The sequence below is a fragment of the Aureococcus anophagefferens genome, assembly GCF_000186865.1.
Source record: "Aureococcus anophagefferens unplaced genomic scaffold AURANscaffold_5, whole genome shotgun sequence".
NCBI lineage: Eukaryota > Pelagophyceae > Pelagomonadales > Pelagomonadaceae > Aureococcus > Aureococcus anophagefferens.
In genome coordinates this window covers 1,545,852-1,571,591 of record NW_008705565.1, presented here as the reverse complement: position 1 = coordinate 1,571,591, position 25,740 = coordinate 1,545,852, and the positions used below count along the sequence as shown (strand labels likewise).

Sequence of the window (25,740 nt, the reverse complement as noted above, 5' to 3'; positions counted from 1 at the left end):
CGGCGAACGTCGCGAGGGAGAGGGCGAGACGAGCCATAGCGCCCGCCGATGCGAACGGTGAAATCGCGTTTTTGCGAGCTTGCTCGATCGACCGCCCGCCTTGCCGTCGAGTGCAAAGCGCCTTGCAAGTGCGCCGCGGCTCGAGGCCGCTCTAAGCTCGCGCCGCGGCACACCCGCGATCGCGCGCGCACACCGCCGCAGCGATCCTCGCCGCCGCTGCGACGCTCGCGGCGGTCATGGGCGGCTCGCACGATCACACGCTGCTCGAGGAGGGCTGCGAGCTCATGCTCGACTACCGCAAGATCCAGAAGGTGGCGACCTGCGGCGACGACGTCGTGCCCGTCGCCGTGCAGGACGTGGACACGCGCGAGGTGCTCATCCTCGCGTACGCGAACGAGTTCGCGCTCGCGGAGGCGCGGCGCCGCGGCGTCTGCGTGCTCTGGAGCACGAGCCGCCGCAAGCTCTGGGTCAAGGGCGAGACGTCCGGCGACTACCTGGACCTCAAGGAGGTGCGCGTCAACTGCGAGCAGAACTCGCTCCTCTACCTCGTGAAGCCGCGGCGCGCGGGCGCGTGCCACACGAAGGACGAGAAGGGCCGGAGCCGCGCGTCCTGCTACTACCGCGCGCTCGACGGCGACGGCTGGCTCGTCAAGCGGCCGCCGCCGAAGCGCAAGGGCTACTCGCCCGAGGCCGTCTTCGGCGCCTTCCTCCTCGGCGCGCTCGTCGCGACGCGGACGAAGCTCCTCTTCCCGAGGTAGCGCCGCCCTAAGGGCCGAGCCGCCGTTAGAAGATCACGGCAGGCCGGCCGTTGCGCCCCGCCGCCCGGGGCTTCGTCCACGGCGCGGACATCCGGTCGTCGCGCTCGAAGGGCCGGCCGCCGCGGCGGCCGAACTGCGCCGCGCCGGGCGGGTCGCGCGGCCGCTTGCCGGCGCGCGGCGCGGCGTCCGCGGGCCGCGGCCTGCCGGCGCGCGGCGCGGCGTCCGCGGGCCGCGGCCTGCCGGCGCGCGGCGGCGTCGCGGGTTGAGGCCGGGGCGGCGCGGCGCGCTTCGGGCTCGCGGGCGGCGGCGGCGGCGAGGCCCGGGTCCCGGCCGGCTTCTTCGGGTCCCGGCCGCGCTTTCCGCGCGCGGGCTCGTCCTTGGGCGGCGGCGGCGGCGGGTTCGTCCGCTTGCCGGCCTTGCGCCGCTTCGGCGGCTCGGGCTCGGCCTTGCGATCCGCGAGGCCCGGGTGCGCCATGGCGACGCAGGCCGGGAGCTGGGGCGCGCGGGAGCAGTGGCCGAAGTTCGGCGGCGGCGGCTGCAGGCCCGCGAGGATGTCGCCGCCGATGCGCGTCGCCCGCGCGTAGGCCTCGAGCGCGGCGCCGTCGCAGTAGGTCCGCCGCTTCTTGCGGTCGCGCTCGTTCGCGTGGGGCATGTCCGCGTAGTCGCGGAGCACCTTGGTCCGCGCGGGGTCGTCGCGGCGCGTGCCGTTGCCGTAGACCGCGCGGCCGCCGTCGTAGGCGAAGTCGACGAGCGCGCGCCAGTTGGACTTCGAGGCCTTCGCCGTCGTGGGGAGCACGAGGACGTCGTCGAGGGGCGTCCGGCGCGCCCGGTCCTTCAGGAAGTGGTAGGCGTCCAAGAGGTGGACCATGCAGCGGCGGTAGTGGCGGTGGCAGTGCTCCCGGTTCCACGCGTCGCTGTTGCCGAGGCCCGTGGTGGGGTTGTTGAACGCCGCGGACGACTCGGCCATCGCGGCGCAGTCGCGGACCGTGAGCACGTAGCCGACGCGCCGCTTCGTCTCACCGTAGTGGGCGTCGGCGAGGCGGTGGAGCACGAACCAGGGGTCGTCCTCGAAGAGCGTCATGTCGTCGAGGCCCTGTTTGAGGGACGCGACCTGCGACGCGCTCAGGTGGCCGTCCTGGTACCAGAGCTTGTGGAAGCGCTCGTCGGCGGGGCGGCCGGGGGCCTCGTAGACGTGGCGGAAGTTGTTTTGCTTGTTGGTGCCGCCCTTCTTGTGCTTCCGGTAGCCCATGCGATTCGCCGCGACGTGGAAAGAGGACGTGCCCGACTTCTGGAGGCCCATGCCGTAGAGCACGTCGAACTTCTTCGCCGCGTGCTTCGGCGTTTCGGGGGCGCGCGCGAGGCTCTGAGTCACGAGCGCGACGAAGATCGCCGTCCAGTTCGCGCCCGTGAGGTCCCAGAGCGTCGGGGCGCCGGGCAGCGGCGCCAGGTCCTCGAGGGCCGGGTAGGCCAGGTACTCCGACGGGTCGTAGCCCTCGAGGGCGCACCCGGCGAGCGGAGCCACGGCGAGCAGCAGCGCGGCGGTGCGTGATCGTGTCATCGATGGGTTTCGGTGGCATCCATGGGCTGCTGCATCGATGGGGCACGGTCGGCCTCGCCGAATCAGCGGTCGCGCCACAAGCCGCTCACGATGTTCCGCGCCCTTTTGCTGCTCGCTTTGGCTCAGTGCTCCGCCGCCATCAAGGCGACGGCGGCGTCGGCCGACCAGAAGGCCTTCCTCGAGAAGTACGCCGCCGAGGAGGGCGCCGTGACCAAGGACAGCGGCCTCATCTACAAGGTGCTCAAGGACGGCACGGGCGGCTCGCCGGGCCTCGCGACGCCCTGCAGCTGCCACTACGAGGGCCGCCTCGCGACCAACTACCCGAGCGGCAAGACCTTCGACAGCTCCTACGCGCGCGGCTCGCCGACGACCTTCGCGCCGCGCCAGGTCATCAAGGCCTGGACCGAGGCGATGCAGGAGATGAAGGTCGGCGCCAAGTGGGAGCTCGTGTGCCCGCCGGAGATCGCCTACGGGTCGCGCGCCATGGGCGCCGACATCCCCGCGAACAGCGTCCTCGTCTTCACCATGGAGATGCTCTCGTGCCAGGGCGTGCAAGCGGAGCTCTAACCGCGCCGGGTGTCTTCCGCGGTCGCCCGACGGGTCCGAAGAGGCGGCGCGACGAGACGACGCGCGGCCGGCGACGGACGCGACCGACGAGACCCGAGAGACCGGGCGGCCGGCGACATGGACCCGTCCCTCAGGCCACAAGCACCACCGGCGGCCGCGCGCGGACCCCTAACTACGCATCGCTCGAATGGTACATTAGGAAGCACCTGCGCTGCACGCCTCGCGGGCGTCGCGCTTGGGTTGTCGCGCTTGGGTTACGGGCTGTCGCAGGAGTCGACGCGGTCCCGATTCGGGACGCCCGGCTCGTACTCGGCGCGCGGCTCCGCCGGCTGCGGCTCCTTGTGCTCCTCGGTTTCGTCGTCCTCCATGTAGTCCGAGCTCAGCGCCTTGAGCGGCGCCGCGTTCTCCTTGAGGTAGACGGACTCGGCGAGCGTGTGCTTGCCCGCGACGTCGAGGTGCCGGTCGCGGATGCGCCGCTCCTCGATGAGCTGGAGCGACTTGTTCTCCGCGGCGAGGATGCGGTCCGCGGCGACCTTCGTGACGGCCTTCATGGATTTCCGCACGGCCGTGAGCTCCGCGACGATGCCGATGATCGCGCCTACCACCCCCAGATTCGAGAAGCTCCCGAGGCACGCCGCGAACTCCTCGGCGAAGGTGTGGGGGTGGACCTCCGTGAGCGGGTCCGTCAGCCCGACGACCGCGGAGAACATGTAGAAGTAGGCCTGGCGGAACGTCATCGCGTTCGTCGCCCCGCCCATGAGCTTCAGGAGGACCGCGTTCGCGCCGACGGGAAAGATCAGGACGTAGAGGGACGTGCCGAACACGTGGGGCACGATCGTCGTCGCTAATTGCAGATGGTCCGCGCACTGGTTGATCTGGTGCACGGCGCGGCCCACGAGCGGCAGCTGCGACGCGAGGCCCGTGATCGCGGCGATGAGCACGTAGCCGACGACCGTCGTCGCCATGGCGATGACGCGCCGCGCGAGCGTGTCCGGGCGCCAGCCGCTCCGCGACTTCGGGAGGCCCGCGAGGTTGCTCATCATCCACATGAACGTGTGGCCGAACTCCTCGTGCGACCGGTAGTTCAGCGGCACCGACAGCGCGCACGACATCGCCGCGCACATGATGGGGATGACGACGACGGCGACCCAGGCGAAGACGAAGGCGTCGTTGAGCACCGTGCGGTCCTCGATGATCTCCCGCTCCAGGGACCCCCAGACCTTGGCGAGCTCCTTCTCGTCGTGCGCCCAGATCATGTCCTCGGCCTGCGCGGAGTCGCCGTCGATGGACAGGCTGAAGCGCGCGTTGTTCCGCTCGACGACCTCCTCCTTCTCGTCCTCCCTCTCCGTCGGCGCGTCGACGTCCACGGGCGCGCTCGCCGGCGACGCCCACTGCGGGAGGAAGGAGTGCGTCGACTGCTCCGACTGGAGGAGCGACTGGGGGCCCGCGCAGAGGAACTTGAAGAGCCAGCTCTCCCGCGTCAGCGGCGACGCCGGCGACGACGAGCTCTCGCGCCGCGGCCGATTCATCGCGGCGGGCGCGACCGCTGCGCGTGTCAGGCCACCCCTCGGAGCCAAACCGGCCGCCAATAAGACTTGGTACACTGCCAATTTACGATGCATGTTGCCGGAAGCTTGAAGGCACGAAAACGCGCCAACGTCTAAGCCGCGTCGCGCCTACGTGTAGTCGCAACCTTAGGCCTCGCCTACGTGTAGTCGCAACCTTAGGCCTCGACGAGCTTCCGGTACTTGAAGGAGGAGACCTCGTCGCCCATGCGCGACGTGCGGTCGGCCTCGTACTCGGCCCAGTTGCCGTTGTAGAAGACGACGTTGCCGTCGCCCTCGAAGGCGATGATGTGCGTCGCGACGCGGTCGAGGAAGTAGCGGTCGTGGCTCACGGCGAGGACCGTGCCCGCGAAGCCGAGGATGGCCTCCTCGAGGGCGCGGAGCGTGCCGACGTCGAGGTCGTTCGTCGGCTCGTCGAGGACGATGACGTTCGCGCCCTCCTTGAGGATGTCCGCGAGGCACGCGCGGTTCCGCTCGCCGCCGGAGAGCGCGCCGACCTTCTTCGACTGCTCCCGGGACCGGAAGCCGAAGGCGCCGACGTAGGCGCGCGCGTTGACGTCGCGGCCGCCCAGGTCGAGCGTCTCGCGGCCGCCGGCGATCGCGTCGAAGATCGTCTTGTCCGCCAACGCGTCGAGGCGGTCCCGCGACTGGTCCACCGTCGCGAGCCGCACCGTGCCGCCGACCCTGACCTCGCCCTTCGTCGGCGCCTCCGCGCCGCTCAGCATCTTGACGAGCGTCGACTTGCCCGCGCCGTTCGCTCCCACGACGCCGACGACGGAGCCCCGGGGGATCTCGAAGTCGAGGCCGTCGATGAGGACCCGGTCCCCAAAGGCCTTCTGGAGGCCGCTCACGGAGATGACCTCCTCGCCTAAGCGCGGCCCCGGGGGGATGAAGATCGCGCCCGCGCCGACCGTCGCGTCGTCGTCGGACGTCGCCGCGTCGACTAAAGCGTCGTAGCTCTTGAGCCGCGCCTTCGTCTTCGCGCCGGCCTTGGCGCTCCGGAGCCACGCGAGCTCCTTGTCCGCGGCCTTGGACGCCGCGTCGGCCTTCTTCTTGCCGTCCGCGCGCCGCTGGGCCTTGTCCGCGAGCCATTCCGCGTACGAGCCCTCGAAGGGGTAGCCCCTGCCGCCGTCGAGCTCTAAAATCCACTCCGAGATGTTCTCGAGGAAGTAGCGGTCGTGCGTGATCGTCACGACGGTCCCCGCGAACTCCGCCAGGTAGCGCTCGAGCCACTGCACGGACTCGGCGTCGAGGTGGTTCGTCGGCTCGTCGAGGAGCAGCAAGTCGTGGCCCTCGAGCAGGAGCCGCGCGAGCGCGACGCGCCGCTTCTCGCCGCCGCTCAGCACGTCCGTCTTCGCGTCGCGCGGCGGGCAGCGCAGCGCCGCGCACGCGATGTCGACCTTGCGGTCGAGGTCCCACAGATCGCCCGCGTCGATCTGGTCCTGGATCTTGCCGAGCTCCTCCATGCCCGCGTCGAGCGCGTCGCCCTCGAGCGTCGCGAAGGACTCGCTGAGCTCCTCGAAGCGCGCGAGCACGGCCCGCGACTTGGCGACGGCGGGCGCGATGGCGTCGTCCACGGTCTCGCCCGCGAGCTCGGGCTCCTGCGACAGGTAGCCCACGGACGCGCCGGGCGCGGGCCGCGCCGTGCCGTCGAACTCGCCGTCGACGCCGGCCATGATCTTCATGAGCGACGATTTGCCCGCGCCGTTCGCGCCGACGACGCCGATCTTCGCGCCGGGGAAGAAGCAGAGGTCGATGCCGTCGAGGATCGTCCGCGACCCGTCGGGCACCTTCTTCGTGAGGCCCGCGAGCGTGAACATGTACTGGCGCGTCGCCGCGTCGAAGCGCTCCTCCTGGGCCTTCTTCTTCTCCTGCGGCTTCTGGCCGCCGCCGCCGCCCTTGTTCTTGTTCTTGCTCTTCTTGGCGTGGAGGGCCACGGTGCGCGCGGTCGGCGCCGCGGGGACGACGAAGGCCGCGGCTGCGGCGACGCACGCGAGGGCTACGAGCAGACGACGCATCGCTGCCTGGGGAGCTGCGACGAGGTGTCGAGGCGCAAGAGAGCGGCTGCAGTAGCTGGCACGCGTCGACACGCGAGGCGAAGCTGCGGCAAGCGCTTCAACGATTCAATACGACTGCTCCGTAAACGGAGCACCTCAGGTGCAGACCGGGCAGCCTCCGCAAAGCTGCGAATGCTCGTCGATCGAAGCATGCTTCGTTCGTGCGCCATGCTCGCGCTGCTCGCCGCCGGCGCGGCTCTGGACCGCGCGCCCCCGACGGCGCTCGCGCGCCGGAAGCTCGACGACGCCGCGTGCGCCGCGACCTTCGCCATCGCCGCGAACCTCGACGAGGTGAACGGCACGCACGCCGGGTCCCAGGCGAACCCCATCGCCTGGACGCCGGGCTGCGCCATCCGCCTCGACCTCGCCGCGGACGCGGCGGCCTACCTCACGATCGCGGGCTTCTCCGAAGAGAAGAACGGGTCGCTGCCGGCGCTCTCGTACGCGTGGGACGTAAACGAGACGTCGGCGGCGACGCCCGCGACCTTCTTCAGCTGGCGGACCTGGCCCGAGTTCGACGCGGGCCGGGGCACGGTCTACGACTGGTACTACTGGCCCCTGGAGCATGACGATGCCCTCGTCTTCTACGAGGGCGTCGAAGGGGGGAACGCGACGGAGGACTACTACCGGTGCTACGACCGGTGCGACTACGAGCACGCGGCGCCCCTCGCCGAGTCCTGCAAGGCGGGCTGCGGCCACGACGACTGGCGGCTCACGCAGGACGTGCTTTATGTTTTGGTGTCCGCGCGGACGGCCGCGGGCGCCGTGAGCGTCGAACTCGTCGCGGACCTCCGATACGGCTCCGACGCGATCCTGGACGCGGAGCGCGCGGTCCTCGACGAGCTCTACGACGCCAATTGCGGCCCCTGGGCCGACGCGCCGGCGGGCTTCGCCTGGGACGGCGCGACGAGCGACGCGTCCGAGGCCGCGCGCGAGCACGAGGCGCCGTCGCCGCACTGCACGTGGTGGGCGGGCCGGAGCAACGCCACGGGCTGCCTGGCCATCCCGGGCGTCGACTGCGACGACGACGGCCACGTCGTGCGCCTGGACCTGACGACCGCGGGGCTCCGGGGGACCCTGCCGGACTCGTTGGGCGAATTGGTCGGCTTGAAGACGTTGATGCTCGCGAACAACGAGCTCGCCGGGTCGCTCCCGTCCCTGGCGACCCTCGTCGACCTCGACACGCTCGACCTCAGCAATAATCGTCTGACCGGGTCCCTGCCCGGCTGCGAGCTCGCGAAGCTGTCGGCGGTGTCCGCGTCCAAGAACGACTTCGACGCGTTCCCCGACTGCTACTTCTCGGACCTGCCGGACCTGCAGACCCTGGCGCTCTCCGACAACCCGAGGCTCGGCGTCGACGTCGCCGCGCTGGACGTCGCCGCGGCGACGAACCTCGCTCGGCTCTCGCTGGCGAACGCGAGCGTCACGGGCTCGCCCGCGGCGCTGGCCAGCGGCTCCCTCGCGGACCTGGACCTGAGCCACAACGCGCTCGCCGGCGCGCTCGACCTCGACGCCTTCCTCGCGGGCCTCCCGCGCCTCAGCCGCCTGGACCTCGCCCACAACGCGCTCTCGGGAGCGCCGCCGACGAACCGCGGCGCGCCGGCGCTGAAGCGCGTCGACCTCAGCGCCAACGCCTTCTCCGGGGCGTTGAGCTACGACGCGCTCTACGCGCTCGTCGGCGATCCGACGGTCGCGGAGATCCACGCGGAGCTGCGCCTCGACGACAACGCCTTCTGCGGGAGCCTCGACGAGAGCCTCGAGCCCTTCGCGTCCCTGAGCGAGGGCTTCCTCGCCACGGGCAACCGCTTCGCCTGCGCCTACGGCGCCTGGGTCGACGTCGACCTGTGGGGGGACTGCGTCGCGCGGCCGGTCGTCGACGGCGTCTACGTCGTCCTCGGCGCCGCGGTGTCCGTCGTCTTCGGCGGCGACCACGCGGACGACTCCATCCTGATCGACGGCGACTTCCTCGACACGCCCGACCTCGCCTGCCGCTTCGACGGCGACACGAGAGTCGCCGCGACGTTCCTCTCGGCGACGTCCATCTCGTGCCCGTTGCCCGACGGCGCGTGGACCGTCGCCGTCGCCCACCACTGCGACGACTTTTCCGACGCCGTCGCGTTCGGGGACGCCTCCTCGCCGGAACCGACGGCCGCGCCCGAACCGACGGCCGCGCCGGAGCCGACGGCCGCGCCGGAGCCGACGCCGGCGCCGGCGCCGGAGCCGACGCCGGCGCCGGCGACGTCCGCGCCGTCCGACGCGTCCGCGGTGAACGCGGCGGCCGACGACGACGACGGCGTCGACGCGGCGTCGTCGACGATCGTCGTCGTCGTCGTCGTCGTCGTCGCGCTCGCGCTCGCCGTCGCGGGCGTGTTGCTCCGGCACCGCGCGTACCAGATCTTCTTCCGCGTGCCCAAGGGCGTCCAGTCGCCCCTGGGCCACGGCGACGAGGAGAGCGCGCCCCTCGAGGGGGACGCGGCCGACGCGGCGGACGTCGTCGTCGCCGTGCCCGTGGAGTCGTCCGTCGACGAGACGGCCATCGTCGCGAGCCAGGAGGCCGCCGTCTCGCGGAAGGTCCAGGAGGCGGACCTCTAAGTGAGCCTTAGGTGCCCCTCGTCGCCGAGGCGCTCGATGACGCAGTCCGCGTCGCGGTTCTCGTGGTTCGGCGACGCGAACTTGGCGCGCTCGCAGAGAGCCAGCAGCTCGTGGTAGGCGAGCGCGTCGGCGTGGAAGCCGAAGAGGTCCGCGAGCGCGACGGTGGAGAAGAAGACGACGTGGCCGAGGAGCGCGACGACGGCGGCGGCGAGCGGCGAGTCGCCGTCGGCCGCGTCCGCGTCGTTGGCCGCGCGGACGAGGGCCGCGGCGACGGAGACCTGGTTCGTCCGCGGCGTCGGCGCGAGGAGCGCCGCCGCGCGGCGCGCGTCGAGGGCCGCGACGTGGCTCGCGGCGTCGACGACGGCGCGGAGCGCCGCGCGCGCGGCCGCGTCCCCGGGCGCCTCCGCGGCGCGCGCGCAGAGCGCCGCGACGGCGGGCCAGGCGTCGGCGTCGAAGGCGTCGCCCTCAAAGGCCGCGAGCGTCGACGCGAGGTCCAGCGCCGCGGCCGCGGCGGCCGCGAGCTCGCGCGGCGCCGCGGCGCCGTACCCGAAGCCCGCGGCGCCGACGACGTCGCCGAGGGGCGCCGCGCAGCGCGGCCGCCACCAGGCGTCGTCGCCGTCGCGCGCCGCGGCCGCGGCGGCGGCGACGCGGAGCGCGGGCACGCGGAGCGCGTGCGGCCGCGCGGCCGCGGCGAGCGCGGCCGCGGCGAGCGCGCCGCGGCCGCCCGCGCGCGCGCGCGGCGCGCACGCGGCCTCGTCGGCGGCGGCGTCGGGGCACGTGGCCAGGAGCTCCTCGCCGACCTCGAGGGCGACGCGCGCGGCGTCCGTCGCCGCGGCGCCGCCCGATTCCGCCGCGGCGGCGACGGCGCCGAGCGCGTCGAGCACCGCGCCGACGGACGCGCCCTCGTCGCCCGCCGCGAGCGCCGCGACGGCGCGCCGCAGGGCCGGCGACTCGAAGCTCAGGCGCGCGACGGCGTCGCGCCGCTCGCCGAAGACGACGCCGACCGCGCGGCCCCGCTCGCCGCCGGAAGCGGAGGCGGCCGCGCGCGCGGCGCGCGCGGGCGCGGGCGGCGGCGCCGGCGCCGGCGGCGGCGCGGCGGCGGCGGCCTCGGCCTGGCGCCGGAGCTGCGCCGTCGCGCGCTGGAGCGCCCGGTCGCTCTTCGCGAGCTCCTCGTCCTTGAACTTGAGTTCCGCCTGGAGCGTCTCGCGGCCCTTCTCGATCTGGAACTTGGCGTCGACCTCGATGGTCGCCTGCTCCGCCTCGAGCTCGAAGATGCGGTCCTCCGCCGCCGCCAATTTCTCCGCGAGCGCGGCGTCGCCGCCGCCGCCGCCGGTCGACGCCGCCGCCGCCGCCGCCGCCTCGCGCCGCTCGACCTCCGCGAGCCGCGCGGCGACCTCGCGCTCGCGCGCCGCGACGGCCTCGGCGGCCTGCGACGCCGGCTGCGACGCCAGCGGCGCCGACGGCGACGGCGCCGCCGGCGACGGCGCCGCCGGGCTCGGCTCCAGGTGCTGCGACTGGGAAGACCAGCTCGGCGGGCTCGGCGCCGACGGCGGCGCCGCGCGCGCGAGCGCGAGCTTCGGCGCTTTGTTGTATGGATTATTTCTTGACATGACCGCTGCAACGCGTCAGCAAAGCGCGCTTCGACGGCCGCTATAGGGCCCTCGACGGCGCCGCGGGCGGCGGCGCACTGCTCAGTTCCCGCTGTTTTTGTGTTTGTGGCAATGGACGGCGCGCGCGGGCAGCTTTGAGGCGCGGGGCGCGGCGCTTCTCCGAGCCTCGAGCCATCGTCGACGTCGCCGTCGACGTCGTTTTCAAGCGCGCACGCACATGACAGCCATGATGCCGACGCTGCGCTTCTTCCACATGCCCATCAGCATGGTGAGCCACACGTCCGTCGAGGACCGGCGGCGGTCCTGGACGAAGGAGTACACGGGCCTCGTCTTCAAGCTCTGGGACGAGCGGCGGTCCGTGGAGCAGCTGCGCAAGCTCCGCGCCGCGCGCATCGAGCGCCGCGACGCGGACGCGGGCGGCGACGGCGACGTCGCCGCGGCCGACGGCGCGATCGCGCGGCTCGACGAGGCCGTCGACCGGGGCGGCGCGCGGACGCGCGACGTCGAGCGGCAGCTCGCGGAGCGGTTCCCGGGCATGCTCCAGGACGACACGCTCGGCGGCGGCACGTTCGTGTCCCGCGCGCGCTGCGACGACGTCTTGGCCGCGCCGGACGACCGGTCGCGCGCGCAGATGGTCAAGGACTTCGCGCGGGAGACCGTGGTCATCGGCGGCGCGCCGCGGGCGCCGGCGAAGGACGACGGCCGCGACCACTACGCGGCGCTCCACGGCCGCGTGCGCCGCCAGTGCGCGGCCGCGATGCGCGTCGACGCGGACGGCGCCATCGCCGCGGCGCTCGCCGACGCGGCGCTCCGCGCGAGCTGGCGCACGCGCGTCGGCGCCGACGCCTGGGAGCGCGCGCAGAAGCACCTGGCGGCCGCGTCGCTCAAGCGGCGGCCGTCGGGCGACGCCGTCGGCGACGCCGCCGCCGCGGCGCCGCCGGCGGCGGACGCGCCCCAGTACGCGCTCGTGTCGCGGCCCACGGAGCCCCTGACGACCATCGCCGTCCACGCGGACCGCGTCGTCGCCACGGCGCACAGCCACCTCTGCGAGGTCCGCTGCGACGCGGACGCGGACGACGGCGAGGCGACGAAGGGGCGCTGCGGCGACGAGCGCGCCTTCATCCCCATCGCGAGCCGCACGACGATCTCCTGCAAGGACGGGCGGCCGCGCGACTCGGACGCGAACCTCTACGCGGAGCGCGTCGTCCTCTCCGTCGTCCTCATCGAGGACCCGTGCGACGACGCCGAGGACAACGACGACGCGCCGGCGCAGCCGCGCGCGACGTCGCCCTGGACCGACGCGTTCCTCTGGTTCCTGCGGAGCCCGGACTAGTGCGGCGCGTCGTAACCTAGTTTGTTTGTAGTTCACCAATGCGAATGATGCACCAACGTTGCCGCATGCATTCAGAAAAGCTCGGGGCAGCCACGATGGACATGCCTAAAGCCAAAACCCCCGAAGAGCGCACGACGAAGAAGTACAAGACGCCCGACGACTTCCTCGCCGGCCCCCGCGGCCCGCCGCCGGACGACGACCCGACGCTCTACATGGACGAGAACGGCGTCGACGTGCGCACGCTCCACGAGGACTGGGACCACTCGACGGGCTGGTGGGTCAAGCCCTGGGACACGGTCATGCGCGAGGTGAAGCGCATCAACGCGCTGGAGAAGCGGCGCGCGATCTTCGTGATCCGGAGCGGCGAGCGCGAGGACTACAAGTGGTTCGGGAGCGGGAAGAACTGGGTCGGCGAGGCCGGGAACGCGCGGCCCTGGGACCCGCCGATGACGCGCGAGGGCAACCTGCAGGCGTTCAGTAGCGGCAAGGAGATCCCCAAGATCTGCGAGGAGTTCATCTTGGAGCCCGTCACCAAAATCGTCGCGTCGCCCCTGCTCCGGTGCGTCGAGTGCGGCTGCGGCGTCGGCGACGCGCTCGCGGTCACGTCCGCGCGCGGCAGCGGCTGGTCCAAGTGGGGCGCCTACATCACGCACGTGGGCCTCGAGCCGGGCCTCGCGATGCGCATGGACGAGCCCTGGTACCGGTCCTGGTGCGTGCCGGGCGCGAACGGCAAGACCGGCGGCCCCGCGAACTGCCCCATGGGCACGCCCGTCGCCCCCGACGACGTCCACGCGGCGGCCAAGGAGCCGGCCTTCCACCTCCACGCGACGCGCAAGCAGGCCCAGGGCCTCCGCGACAAGTACACGATCGCGCTCCAGGTCGGCAAGGCCATGCAGGTCGACCTCAAGTACGAGTCCGTGCTCGAGGACGACGTGGCCTTCGACTACAAGTGGGGCGCCTTCGAGTCCAAGGAGGCCTACGTCGACCGCACGCTCGCCGTGCTCGACGCCGCCTACGACGACCTCGCCGAGGACTGCGACAACGGCATGTCCACGGGCGACGGCTCCGTGTGCCTCTGCGTCCACGGCTCCGCGGCCGAGGGCCTCTACGAGCGCCTCGCGGGCGAGCCCTCGCCGCCGGCCAAGTACGGCGCCGTCTACACCTACGTCAAGGACGACAAGGGCAAGTGGACGTGCCTCACCGTCGCGCGCAACGAGCACGCGGCCTGCCAGTACAAGGCCACGGCCGACGGACCGGGCCCGGACGACGAGCCGGGCTACTTCCCGAACTCGACGCACCCCATCGACGCGCCCCTCGAGCACCCGAACCCGGAGCTGCCCAAGATCCCGGACCCGCCGAAGCAGACGCACTTCTCCGCGGGCTTCGCCCGCCCGCCCAAGGGCTGGGTCGAGCCCCCGGAGCCGCCGAAGGCGCCCGCCGAACCGGAGGTCGACGCCGTCGAGTGAGGCAAGGGGAAGGTAAGTTTTTTGGCGCACTTCAACTTATCCGCTTCAACCTGAACAAGTCGGTTTGCGGCAGCGTATGATCGGAGCATTCTAGCTCGCCGCCGCCATGGTGAAGGAGGAAAAGGAGAAGGAGGTGCAGACGCTCAAGTACAAGCACCGCCACCAGTGGAAGAAGGCGCTCCAGCCCGGCTTCCAGAAGGTCCTGGGCCACGACGGCGTCGTCGAGAAGCACATCAAGAAGGGCGCCCGGGGCCCCAAGGTGAACCCGGAGGACGAGGGCGGCGAGGGCGAGACGCAGATGGAGACCTTCAGCGAGGCCTACCGCGAGTCCATGATGCGCGTCGGCAACGAGGTCGTCCAGGTCCGCGACGTCGACTCGCAGCGGAGCGTCTGGGACCAGTTCGCGTACCACGCGGAGAACGCGATGGCGCAGCACGCGGTGGCGCCCTTCCTGGCGCTGGCCCTCCTCTTCGTCATCCTCGTCATCGCCTTCGGGTTCCTCTGGTGGGTCTGCCTCAAGTACGAGCTCTACCTGCCGACGTCGATGCGGCCGTTCTCCGACGACGTCATCCAGGACGACGACCACCCCTGGCACGGCGACCACTACGCGACCATCGAGGCGGATCTGGCCTACCTCGTCGACGCGCAGAACGTGTCGGCGGCGCTGTCGCGGACCATCCTCGGCGAGCTCGCGGCGTCGCGGCGGCGCCTCGTCAAGGGCGGCGGCGGCACGGGGCAGCCCGGCGACCTCGTGGAGGACGTCGAGGGCACGATCGGCTACCACTCGCTCCACGAGTCCATGTGGGCGTCGCTCCAGATCCTCGCGGCCGCGGGCATCGACGACTCCATCCCCGACATGACGATCTTGAGGGTCGTCTATTTCGCGGCGCTCCTCTGCGGCCTCGTCGTCTTCGCCATCCTCGTCGGCTTCATCACCGACTCCGTGACGTCGTTCATGGACAGTCTGGGCGAGGGCCGCACGAAGGTCGTCACCTACGGCCACACGCTCGTTTTGGGAACGAACGAGGCGACGCCCCGGCTCGTGAGCCAGGTCGCGCACATGCGGCGCCAGTACATCGAGGCGAACGGCGGCGTCTGGAACATGCTGCTGTGGTGGACGCGCGTGCCGCCGTCGACGCCGCTGGCGACGGCGTCCATCGTGGTCATGTCGAACACGATGGAGAAGCGGGAATTGGAGGACGAGATCCGCACGGGCATGTCCGCGCGGGGCATCCGGCCCGAGCACACGGCCATGGGGCGCGACGTCATCGTGCGCGTGGGCGACGCGACGAGCATCCAGGACCTGATGCGCGTGTCCGCGGACACGGCCGAGTCCATCATGATCATGATGACGGAGCAGGACACGGAGGAGCGCGAGGCGTCCGACGGCAAGATCGAGAACGGCGCGACGCTGCGGACGTTGCTCGCCCTGCGCCACGTCCTCTTCACGTCGGCCAACGACAGCCCGACGCGCAACGTCGTCGTCCAGCTCGGCCGGCCGAGCTCCCACATCGCCGCAGCGTCGTTCTGCAACGACCACGGCCGGCGGTTGATTCGCCCGCTGGACCTGTCGCTCTTCATGAATTCGTTGATCTTCGCCTGCGCGGCGCAGCGGGGCCTCGCGGACGTGCTCATGAATTTGCTGGATGCGGACGGCGACAGCTTCCGGCGGCGGCGCGCGAAGTACTTCTGCGGCGGCGTCGTCGGTTTGACGGTGCGCGCGGCCCAGGACCTCATCGACCACGGCACGGTCATCGGCGTCATGCACGGCTACTGCCCCGGCGACGTCGTCCCCGAGGGCCTGGGCCTCTGCCCGGACCTCGACTACGTGATCCGCGACGGCGACCTGATCATCTTCGTCGCCAAGACGGCGACGCCGCGGCGGTCCGCGTCCTGCGAGGCCGAGGCGCGGCGGGACATCGACGAGGCGCGGGGCCTGACGCCGGCCTACGCCGTGAGCCCGCCGAAGCACACGGCGAACGTGCTCATCTGCGGCTGGCGCCAGATCTGGACCGTCGAGCACCAGCGTCTGAAGAACCGGATCTCGCAGATCCTCGAGGGCCTCGGCCCGGGGTCGTCGATCACCTTCGTGAACACGCTGCCCGACGACCAGTTCGACGAGCTCTTCACGGACCACTGCGGCTACGAGCGCACGGGCCCGGACGCGTGGAACGCGCGCGGCGGCATCGAGCTGCGGCAGGTCTGCGGCGACGCCGCGGAGGAGAGTTTGTTGGGCCCCATCGTCGAGGCGACGTGCTTCCACACGGCCATCGTGTTGGGCGGCCAGTCCAAGGCCGCGGGCAAGGAGCTCTCCGCGCAGCACGCGGACACGCGCATCCTGGACATCCTGCTCCTCCTGCGCCATCTGCACTACAAGTCGCCGTGGTGGCGGACGCACATGCACATCATCGGCGAGAACAACATCGACGAGACGGCCATGCTCGCGCTGGGCCCGCGGACGAAGGAGCACGTCGACGAGCCGCCGGACTTCGTGAACACGCAGGCCATCTACGCGCGCGCGCTCGCGCTGACCCTGGCGTACCCGGCGGTGTACCCGGCCATCGCGGAGATCTTCGACAGCGGCGTCGGCGCGACGCTGAGCCTGCGCCCCGCGGGGCTCTACGTGCCCCTGGGCGCGCCGCTGCGCTGGGGCGTCGTCCAGCAGCGCGTCGTCCTCGGCCGCCGCGGCGACCCCGAGCCGGGGCGCTACCGCCAGATCTGCATCGCGATCCTCACGGCCAAGAACAACCACACGATCATCGGCCAGGCCGACGGCGACCTCCACGCCTACGAGGAGACCGACCGCCTCGTCGTCATCGAGCGCGACCTCCGGCCGCCGCCGCCGGAGGTGGCGAAGACGCCCAAGGTGGCGAAGACTCCCAAGGCGGCGCCGAAGGCGCGGCCGGCCCCCGCGCCCGCGCCGGCAAAACCCGCGTCGCCACGCGTCGTGCCGCCACCCGCGGTCCACCGGCCGCCGCCCATGGGCACCTTCTCGCCACCGCCGAAGCAGACAAACGACGCACCCGCGGCCGCGGACCCCGGGCCGCCGCCGACGGCCAAGCCCGAGCCCGCCAAGGCGCTCGCCGCTGGATACGTGCCCCGCTCCCTCCGCGATCTCAAGAAGAACAGTCGCGGGCTTCCGCCGCTCTAAGAGGTTCTACGATCGAAAAGGGAGTTCAAGGTGAAGGGATAGTGCAGGTTCAAGATCTGCGAGCCGCCGATGGAGGTCGACGCGGCAACGATCGATGTTGTAGCAGACTTCCTCCGAAGCGCTGGACATGCTGACGCTTCGCAACGCGTGTTGCAGCGCTTCGGCGGCGCGAACGCGACGCGACCGTGGCGTGGACCGCCTTCGCTTCTCCGCGCACTGCCAGATGGCCCGCTGGTCTTGGTGCTTGCGAACCTCTCATTCGCCGAGGCTGCGACGACGCTCGGCGCCTGCTCCAAGCGCCTACTCGGGCTAAGGAGATCGCGCCTGCTGCTCGCGGCACGTGGCGCGGCGCCGTACTCGCTGCTACGCGGCGGCGTCGTTCGCGCCCTCGCCACAAAGTTCGGAACGACCGCGTGGCCGGAAGCGACAGAGACGAGCTTGCGTCGGCTTCCCGGCCATCGTCTTCCGCCGCCGCAGTTGCGCGTCACCTGGATAAATCGGAAGAGTGGTGGTACAGAAAGCAGTGATGCATTCCTTCGCAGCACTCTACGAGGAGAGGTATTTAATGATGATGAGAGTCCCTCACATTTTGACCATAACCTCGTTGCGGGGGAAGGAGAAGCTGCTACCTTGATCTCCGACTGTGCAGCTAATTCGCAGAGTTACGCCGAATACGAGCTGCCCTTCTCTCTTTGGGGTCAACTTCCCAATAAGCGAGGCAGACCCGTCGTTAATCGGGAAAAGTGCATTTACGGTCGCTACGACGCCGGGGGCGCCTAGTCTTACCCCGGGGACGCAGGGCCGAAGCCGGAGGCGTCGACGGACGCCATTTGCGCCGTCGGCCCCGGCCCCGGCCGGTCGGTCGGCCGGCCGGCCGGCCGGTCGTCGTCGTCGTCGTCGTCGTCGTCGTCGTCGCGCGCGCGCGTGGAGATTATAGCGGAGACCAAGTCCATGGCGTCCTCGAACATGTTCTAGACCACCTCCATGAAGCCGCGCAGCGCCCAGGCACCGGTTTTGGTCTCGAGCGCCTCCTTGCCGCGCGAAGCGCGGGAGGAAAAATTCGGCGGGATCCAGTGCGCGTAGCGGTCCAGAACCGGCGCAGCTGCACGTGCCGCTCACGCGCGGCGTGCAGGAGGTCGCGCCCTCGCCAGAGAACGAGCCTGCTCCGCGCAGCCGCCGCTGCCGCCGCCCGAGAGGCCGCTGCCACAGAGTCGCCGCACCCGCCCCGCGCGCCGCGCGGGAGAAAATTTCGACTTCGTCGCTGGCCAGAGCGCAGAAACGACCCTCGCGAATGGGTGTGAGGTCAGGCACGCAGCGCAGCAAGTCCACCGCGCGCAGCGCGCTGAGATGGTAGCGCCATGCTCTCTCCGCTGTGGTATTTTTCGTCCGCAGACTGTCGCCGGGGGTAAAAAAAAAGTACGGTGGTCGATTCGGGCATGGGGCGCCGCCCGAAGCCCAAAACCGGTACCGTACCAAAAATCGGCGTCTAGGAACCCTCCGCGGACGTAGGATTCGCCCGGGGACGTCTTTACGTGCTAGCGGACGCCTTATTGGGAAGTTGACCCTTTGTTGCAGCGGCTTTGCGCTTGGCTTTGGCACTTGCAGTAGGCCAAAGTTCCTTGATTGGTCTTTAGAGGCCCGAGACTCGCTCGCTGCATCAGGCTGGCGGACTATGTTTTCTCCTGATGTTTCTCCGTTTTCAAATGACTCTGAGATCTCACACGACCCTCTCTGGTTTCAGGTCTTCGATCCTTTCGAGTCAAACTGTTTCCGCATCGTGAATCACCGAGACCAACAGTGTTTCCACATCATGTCCTTCGATCTCTTTGGCACCATCTGCGCACCCTGGAACGCTGTTGCCGTGCTCGACGAAGCTGCATGGCCACAGAACAACTTGTGCGAGATCCACATCCCCCGGGAATCCGCGTCCGATTTTGCCGACCACGTTCTCCGCCTCGAGGCCACCGGCGAGTGGAGTGATAGCATAGCCGACTCGTAAACTACACCGTGTCGCCCGGAGTTGTAGAGCGGCACGCGCCGCAGAGCGCGACCCATCCCGGCGCGCTGCGAGGTTGGCCCCACCCCCGGCGCGGATCATTTGTCCCGTCCGGCATCTCCGATTCAAACTCGAGACATCATCAGGTCGTCGAGGCCCGACGCCGCCTCCACCCTCGCCGCGCGCTCACCCCAGGACCCCGCGCGCGCCCCGGAGGCGCTCGCGACGGCCGGAAAAACGCCCTCAAGCGGGCGGAGCCGCTGAGCCGCGCCCCGCGCCGCGGCAGAGCGCCGCCGAGCACACCACAAGCAGTCATGGCTTCGAAGCCCGCGCCCGCCAAGTCGGCCTACGGCTTCTTCACGAAGTCGCGCCACGAGTGGTACTCGGCGAACGACAAGTCGAAGCCCATGGGCGACCGCATGAAGGAGATCAGCGCCGCGTGGAAGGCGCTCGACGCCGGCGGCAAGAAGAAGTTCGACAAGCTCGCCGAGCAGGACCGCGCGCGCTTCGAGCGCGAGTCCGACGAGGCCGACGCGGCCGCCGCCGCGGAGCAGGAGGCGAAGCGCGCGCAGCGCGACGGCGACGCGACGGGCCCGCGCGGCTGCAAGCGGTCGCTCGAGGAGAAGGCCGCGAAGCCGCGGAAGAAGGTCGAGATGAGCGCGGCGCGGAAGAAGCAGATCGCCGCGGACCGCGCGGAGCGCGAGCAGCGCGAGGAGAACATTGAGGAGGAGCGCGAGGCGCTCCGGGAGCGCATGGCCGAGGCCGCGCAGGCGCGGCTCAAGTACCTGCTGTCGCAGAGCGACATCTTCGGCCACTTCGGGTCCGGCGTCACGGCCGCGGCCAAGGCCGCGAGCCGGGGCCGCGACGGCGGCGCCGCCGCGAGCCCCCGGACGCCCAAGAGCCCGTCGAAGCGCCGCGCGCGCGTCGACTCGGCGGGCGACGACGACGACGACGACGCGGCCGCGCGGCGCGAGTCCGTGTCCGAGACGCGGCTCCTGGCCCAGCCCTCGTGCATCGCGGGCAAGATGCGGCCCTACCAGCTCGAGGGCCTCAACTGGATGATCCGGCTCCAGGAGCACGGCATGAACGGCATCCTCGCGGACGAGATGGGCTTGGGCAAGACGCTCCAGTCCATCTCCGTCCTCGGCTGGCTCGCCGAGGCCAAGGGCGTCAAGGGCCCGCACCTCGTGCTCGTGCCCAAGTCGACGCTCGGCAACTGGATGAACGAGTTCGCGCGCTGGTGCCCGGAGATGCTCAAGGCCGTCCGCTTCCACGGGTCCAAGCCCGAGCGCGAGGCCTTCGTCCGGGACGTGCTCAAGCCCGGCTGCGCGCCCGGCGAGCGCGACTGGGACGTCTGCGTGACGACCTACGAGGTCGCCAACGCGGAGGCGCGCGCGCTCGAGAAGCTGTCGTGGCGCTTCGTCATCATCGACGAGGCGCACCGCATCAAGAACGAGGCGAGCCTCTTCGCGCGCACGGCCCGGAGCCTCCGCGCCGAGCGGCGCCTCCTCGTCACGGGCACGCCCCTCCAGAACAACCTCCACGAGCTCTGGGCGCTGCTCAACTTCCTGCTGCCGGACGTCTTCGCGTCGAGCGACCAGTTCGACGAGTGGTTCGACCTCGACGTCGAGGACGAGGACGCGAAGAAGACCATGATCACGCAGCTCCACAAGCTCCTGCGGCCCTTCGTGCTCCGGCGCCTCAAGGTCGACGTCGAGAAGTCGCTGCCGCCGAAGACGGAGACGATCCTCTTCACGGGCCTCAGCGTGTCCCAGAAGCAGGTCTACAAGTCGCTCCTCAAGCGCGACGCGTCGCTCCTCGCCGGGCCCGAGGCCGGCGGCGACCGGGCCGGCGCGTCGCGCGCGAAGATGGCGAACATCGCCATGCAGCTCCGCAAGTGCTGCAACCACCCGTACCTCTTCCAGGGCGTCGAGGACCGCAACTTGGACCCCCTCGGCGACCACGTCGTCGCCAACTGCGGCAAGCTCGTGCTCCTCGACAAGCTCCTCGCGAAGCTCAAGGACCGCGGCCACCGCGTCCTCGTCTTCAGCCAGATGACGGCGCTCCTCGACGTCCTCGAGGACTTCATGGCCATGCGCGACTACGAGTACTGCCGCATCGACGGCAACACGTCCTACGAGGAGCGCGACGACCTCATCGAGGCCTACAACGCGCCAAACAGCGACAAGTTCGTCTTCCTGCTGTCGACGCGCGCGGGCGGCCTCGGCATCAACCTGCAGACCGCGGACACGGTCGTGCTCTACGACTCGGACTGGAACCCCCAGGCGGACCTGCAGGCCATGGACCGGGCCCACCGCATCGGCCAGAAGAAGCCCGTCCACGTCTACCGCCTCGTGACCGCGAACACGATCGAGGAGAAGATCGTCGAGCGCGCGAAGAAGAAGCTCAAGCTCGACGCGATGGTCGTCCAGCAGGGCCGCCTCAACAACGCGAAGAAGGAGCTCCAGGGCCCGTCCAAGGACGAGATGCTCGAGGCCGTGACCTTCGGCGCGTCCGCGATCTTCCGGTCCGGCGACTCGAACGACGTCACGGACGACGACATCGACGCGATCATCGCGCGCGGCGCGGAGCGCACGGCGCTCCTCGACGAGAAGCTCGCCGAGGCGGACCAGGGCGACATGCTCGACTTCAAGCTCGACGGCGACAGCAACATGCAGACCTTCGAGGGCGTCGACTACAGCGACAAGAGCAACCGGACGCAGACGGACGAGGAGGCCCTCATCGCCGCGGCCAAGGCCGACGCCGACGCCCTGGCGAAGCGCGACCGGCCCCGGTCCCTCTACAACGTCCAGGCCCTCGAGCGCGCCTTCAAGCCCAAGCCCAAGGGCGAGCCGAGCCGCAACGTCGTGCCGGCCGCGCGGCGGTTGCCCAAGCTCGACGCGCACATGTTCTGCGACGGCGACCGCCTCCGCGAACTCGGCGCCCTCGAGGAGGAGCGCTACCGCGCGCTCTACGTCGCCAACGACGGCGACGCGTACGCGGCCGCGTGCGACGCGGGCGTCCTCGGGCCAGAGCTCGAGGCGGAGAAGGCCGCGCTCCTCGCGGCGGGCTTCCCGGCCTGGAACAAGCAGCGCTTCCGCGACTGGTACCGCTGCGTGTCGCGCCTCGGCCGCGAGAACCACGGCGCCGTCGCGGAGGCGCTCGGCGTCGACGCGGCCGAGGTGGCGCGCTACGCGGCGGCCTTCTGGGCGCGCGGCGCGCTCGAGATCGACGAGGCCGAGTACCAGAAGGCGCTCAAGTCCATCGAGCGCGGCGAGAAGGAGCTCGAGAAGAACACGGCGACGGCGGCCGCGCTCGACCGGCTCGTCGCGCCCGGCGCCGGCGGCGGCAACCTCCTCGAGACGCTGCCCGTGGACACGCAGGGCCAGGCGCTCAAGGAGGACCACGACCGGCCCTTCTCCCGCGAGGAGGACCGCTTCCTGCTCGTCGCGTCCCACGCCCTCGGCGGGCCCGGCGCGGACGGCCACGCGCTCGCGGCGGCCGCGCGCGCGTCGGACCGCTTCCTCTTCGACCGCTTCTTCCTGAGCCAGTCGCCCGGCGATCTAGCGAAGCGCGCCGGCGACCTCGCGAAGAAGGCCGAGTCCATCCTCGCCGAGGTCGAGCGCCGCGAGCGGGGCGAGGCCGACCGCAAGTCGAAGAAGGCCTCGTCGGAGCGGCCGAGCGGCGTCGTCCTCGCGGAGCTCCGGGCGCTGGACCCGGACCTCGCCGCCGCGGCCCAGGCCGCGTCCCTCGCCGAGGACGTCGAGAAGCGCGGCAAGGCGCTCCTCGCGCAGCGCAAGAAGGACCTCGCGCGCGCGGAGCGCGGCGAGACCGTCCGCGTGCAGACGAAGATGCCCGCGGCCGCGCCGTCGCGGAAGCGCGCGCACAAGGCCGCGGCCGAGCCGGCCCTGGACCAGCGCTCGTCCTTCGTCGTCTACGCCCAGGACACCGCGGGCGCCGTCGTCGACGCGTACCTCAGCCGGCCGCCGGGCGCCGCGGGCGCGGACCACGCGACGATCATCGACGACTGCCTCAAGCTCCTCGAGCGCAAGTGGGACGCCGAGTCCGCGTCGAACAAGCAGGCCTACGACGACAAGCTCGCCAAGAAGCCCCGGCCCGCGCCGACCGTCGTCTCCGTGCCGCCGCCGGCGAACGCCGTCCCCTCGTCCGCGTCGCCCAAGATCCCCAAGAAGCGCAAGGCGTCCGAGGAGAACGCCGTCCCCCCCGACGCGCCGTCCGCCGAGGCCTGAGAGGGGCTGGCGCGCAAAGTGACTATAGAAGATACGTCGACTGGCTGTGCGTTGTGCGTTGTGGCGTCGCTCGCGCGCGGTCCGACTCCGAGCCGCGAAGGAGGCGCGCTCGTGGAGTCGAAACGCCGGGCGCTCGCTCTCACCCAGCTCGTAAGGTCGTCTGGACATGGCCGGCGGGCGCTGGCCTACGCGCTTTTTGGGCAGCTTCATCTGCTTCAAGATTGAGTGATCGTATCTTCTTCAATTCACAAATATTATGGTGACGTCGCTCGCATAATTGCCCACACTCGTGTGGTTTTCCGACAAATACGGCACGGCACCTGACCCGCAGCTTTGACCCGCGCTGGCTCACCCTATTTATGGCTGTGATTGCTTGAAACCACTCCGAATCACAATGGGAGCCAATGCTTGCGTTTACAACTGCAGGCATGCGCTTGAAACTCTCTGCCAAGCTCGGGCAGCCCGCCTTGGGCAGCCCAAACAGTCGGCGTCGGCAGCCGAGAGGCGCCGCATGGCGGCCTTCGAGGTGCCGCTGAATGGCGAGGCGCCGCTGACCGGCGACCTCGGCTGCCTCGCGCCGGATGCGCCGGTCGCGCATGAAGCTGCACCGACGTCCGACGCCGCCGTGGACGAGACGTTCGCCTTCCTGCGCGCCGACGACGTCGCCATGCCCGAGATGCCCGCGGCCGCCGTCGTCGCCACGATGCCCCCGATGCCCGCGACGGCCGTCGTCGTGCCGACGTCGAGCGCGGAGCCGCCGGCGCCGCTCGTTCCGCCGGCGCTCGTTCCGATGCCGCCGGCCGCGCCGATGCCGCCGGTCGCGCCGATGATGGTGCCACCCGCGCCGATGATGGCGCCGATGATGGCGCCGCACGCACCGATGATGGCACCGCACGCGCCGATGATGGCGCCGCACGCACCGATGATGGCGCCGCACACGCAGACGATGATGGCGCCGCACGCACAAACGATGATGGCGCCGCCCGCGCCGATGATGGCGCCGCACGCGCCGATGATGGCGCCGCCGCCGCCGATGGCGCCGCCCGCGCCGCGGCCGCCGCCCGCGCCGCCCGCGCCGTCGCCCGCGCCGCCGGAGGAGCCGGAGGAGCCGCAGGAGCCCATCGCGTCGCGGGACCTCATGACCGTGGAGCAGTGCCGCGAGTGCATCGTCCACTGGCCGAACTGGACCCTGAGCGACGACTGCACGTCCATGAGCCGGCGCATCGTCGCCGAGTCCTTCGTCTCCGCGACGGCGATCATCCAGGCCGTCACGGAGATGTCCGACGAGCACGAGCACTACGCCGACATCCAGATGTCCAAGGGCAAGGAGGTGACGCTGAAGCTGTCGACTACCGTCGACGGCGTCGTCGGCGTCTCGGCCTACGACTTCCTCATGGCCGACAACTTCGACCAGATCCCCATCGCCACGGAGCCGTCGGGACGACCGAACATGTTTAACTAGCCCTCTCCTGTGAGGTCCGGGCAGCCGCCGGCGGCGACGTCCCGGAAGGGCCGCGCCCACGCCGCTTCGAGGTCCGCGAGCGGCGCGCCCCGGACGACGCAGTCGGGCTCCGAGCAGCCCGGCCCGAGCACGGTCGCGAAGAACGCCGCGAGCCAGCAGTGGGACGACGCGTTGCGCGCCGCGCCGCTCGAGCAGTTGGCGAAGTGGGCCGCGCCGAGCGCCTCGACGGCGGCGAAGCGCACGCCGTCCGCGCACGTCTTGTTCACGACCTTCGACACGTTCGCGACGCGCCAGGCGCAGGGACCTCCCGGCGCGCCGTCGCAGTGGCCCGCGGCCGTCGTCGAGTACCAGGCCGCCGGCTCGACCTTTTGGATGACCGTGTCCTGCCAGCAGCGCCAGTCCTGGTCGCCGGACGCGCAGTACTTCGTCGTCGCCTCCGTGAGGTTGGCGAACCCGACGCGCGCGCCGCAGGGTTCGGGGGCCGCCGAGTCGCCGCAGTTGCAGACGTAGGAGCCGTCCGCGCAGTGGTCGTCGCCGTGGTGGTCCGTGCCGTTCTCGCAGACGTTGCACCGGCCGTAGGGCCCGAAGCGCGCGTCGACCTCGAGGACCAGCTCGTTGACGACGAGGTCCGGGCTCACGACCTCGGCGTTCTCGCATTCGAAGGGGCGGTAGGCCAGCTGGCACTCGAGCGGGAGCACGAGCGAGTGCATCTCAAAGTACATGTCGCCGCGCAGGTCCGCCGTGTCCATGTTGCGCGGGACGGGACCGGCGCTCCGCTCGTTGACGTGGTAGACGCGGCGGGTCGATTTCCACTCGCTCGGAATCACGCCTCCGGAAGCGGAGAGCAGCGGCGTCGCAGCCATGGCTGCCCAGGATCGCAGGCCCATCGCTGCCCAAGAAGCTCCTTCAATCCGTGTTCAACGCTTTTAAATGCGCGAGTTATTGAAGAGGCTGCCCGCGAGCTGCACGAGACGCGCGCGCGGCGGCGGCGTCGATCGACGAGAGCCGCGTGCTCGCGCGGCTGCGAAGCGACCTCGAGATGTCGTCGTTCACGGACCCGGAGTACCTCGCGGCGCGCAAGAAGCTCGTCGAGCTCCGGGAGCAGAGCCGGAGCCTCGCGGCGCGGCGGCGGGCCGCCGAGACCGCGAATGCGCCGGCGGCGCGCCGCGGCGGGCGCGCCCTGGCGTCCGCGGCGTCGGCGCGGAGCCCCGCCGCCGCCGGCGCGCCGCGCGCGTCGCGCGCGTCCGTCGGCTCGCGCGACGCGTCGCGCGCGTCCGTCGGCTCGCGGACGCCGCGGTCCGGCGCCCGGACGCCGTCGAGCGCGCGGCCGTCGAGCGCGCGGTCGCGGCCGCCGTCCGCGGGCAGCCCCGGCGCC

The 25,740-nt window shown here is 71.2% G+C and overlaps 4 protein-coding genes across 4 annotated transcripts; 3 read left to right on the top strand and 1 right to left on the bottom strand.

Annotated features, from left to right (window-relative positions):
- Positions 1–332: 332 nt before the first annotated feature.
- On the top strand, positions 333–638 carry AURANDRAFT_17468 (hypothetical protein; the record flags this gene model as incomplete). The annotated part of the gene is made up of 1 exon (XM_009036958.1): positions 333–638. A coding segment is annotated over one exon (306 nt), but the record flags the coding sequence as incomplete, so codon positions are not given.
- Positions 639–2,466: 1,828 nt separating this feature from the next.
- Positions 2,467–2,853, top strand: AURANDRAFT_6725 (hypothetical protein; the record flags this gene model as incomplete). Its single annotated transcript, XM_009036520.1, has 1 exon — positions 2,467–2,853. A coding segment is annotated over one exon (387 nt), but the record flags the coding sequence as incomplete, so codon positions are not given.
- Positions 2,854–4,606: 1,753 nt separating this feature from the next.
- Positions 4,607–6,466, bottom strand: AURANDRAFT_23653 (hypothetical protein; the record flags this gene model as incomplete). Its single annotated transcript, XM_009036696.1, has 1 exon — positions 4,607–6,466. One exon carries the CDS (start codon positions 6,464–6,466, stop codon positions 4,607–4,609), a length of 1,860 nt encoding a protein of 619 aa, XP_009034944.1.
- A 12,840-nt stretch (positions 6,467–19,306) lies between these two features.
- Positions 19,307–21,361, top strand: AURANDRAFT_23375 (hypothetical protein; the record flags this gene model as incomplete). The annotated part of the gene is made up of 1 exon (XM_009036959.1): positions 19,307–21,361. A coding segment is annotated over one exon (2,055 nt), but the record flags the coding sequence as incomplete, so codon positions are not given.
- Positions 21,362–25,740: the final 4,379 nt, after the last annotated feature.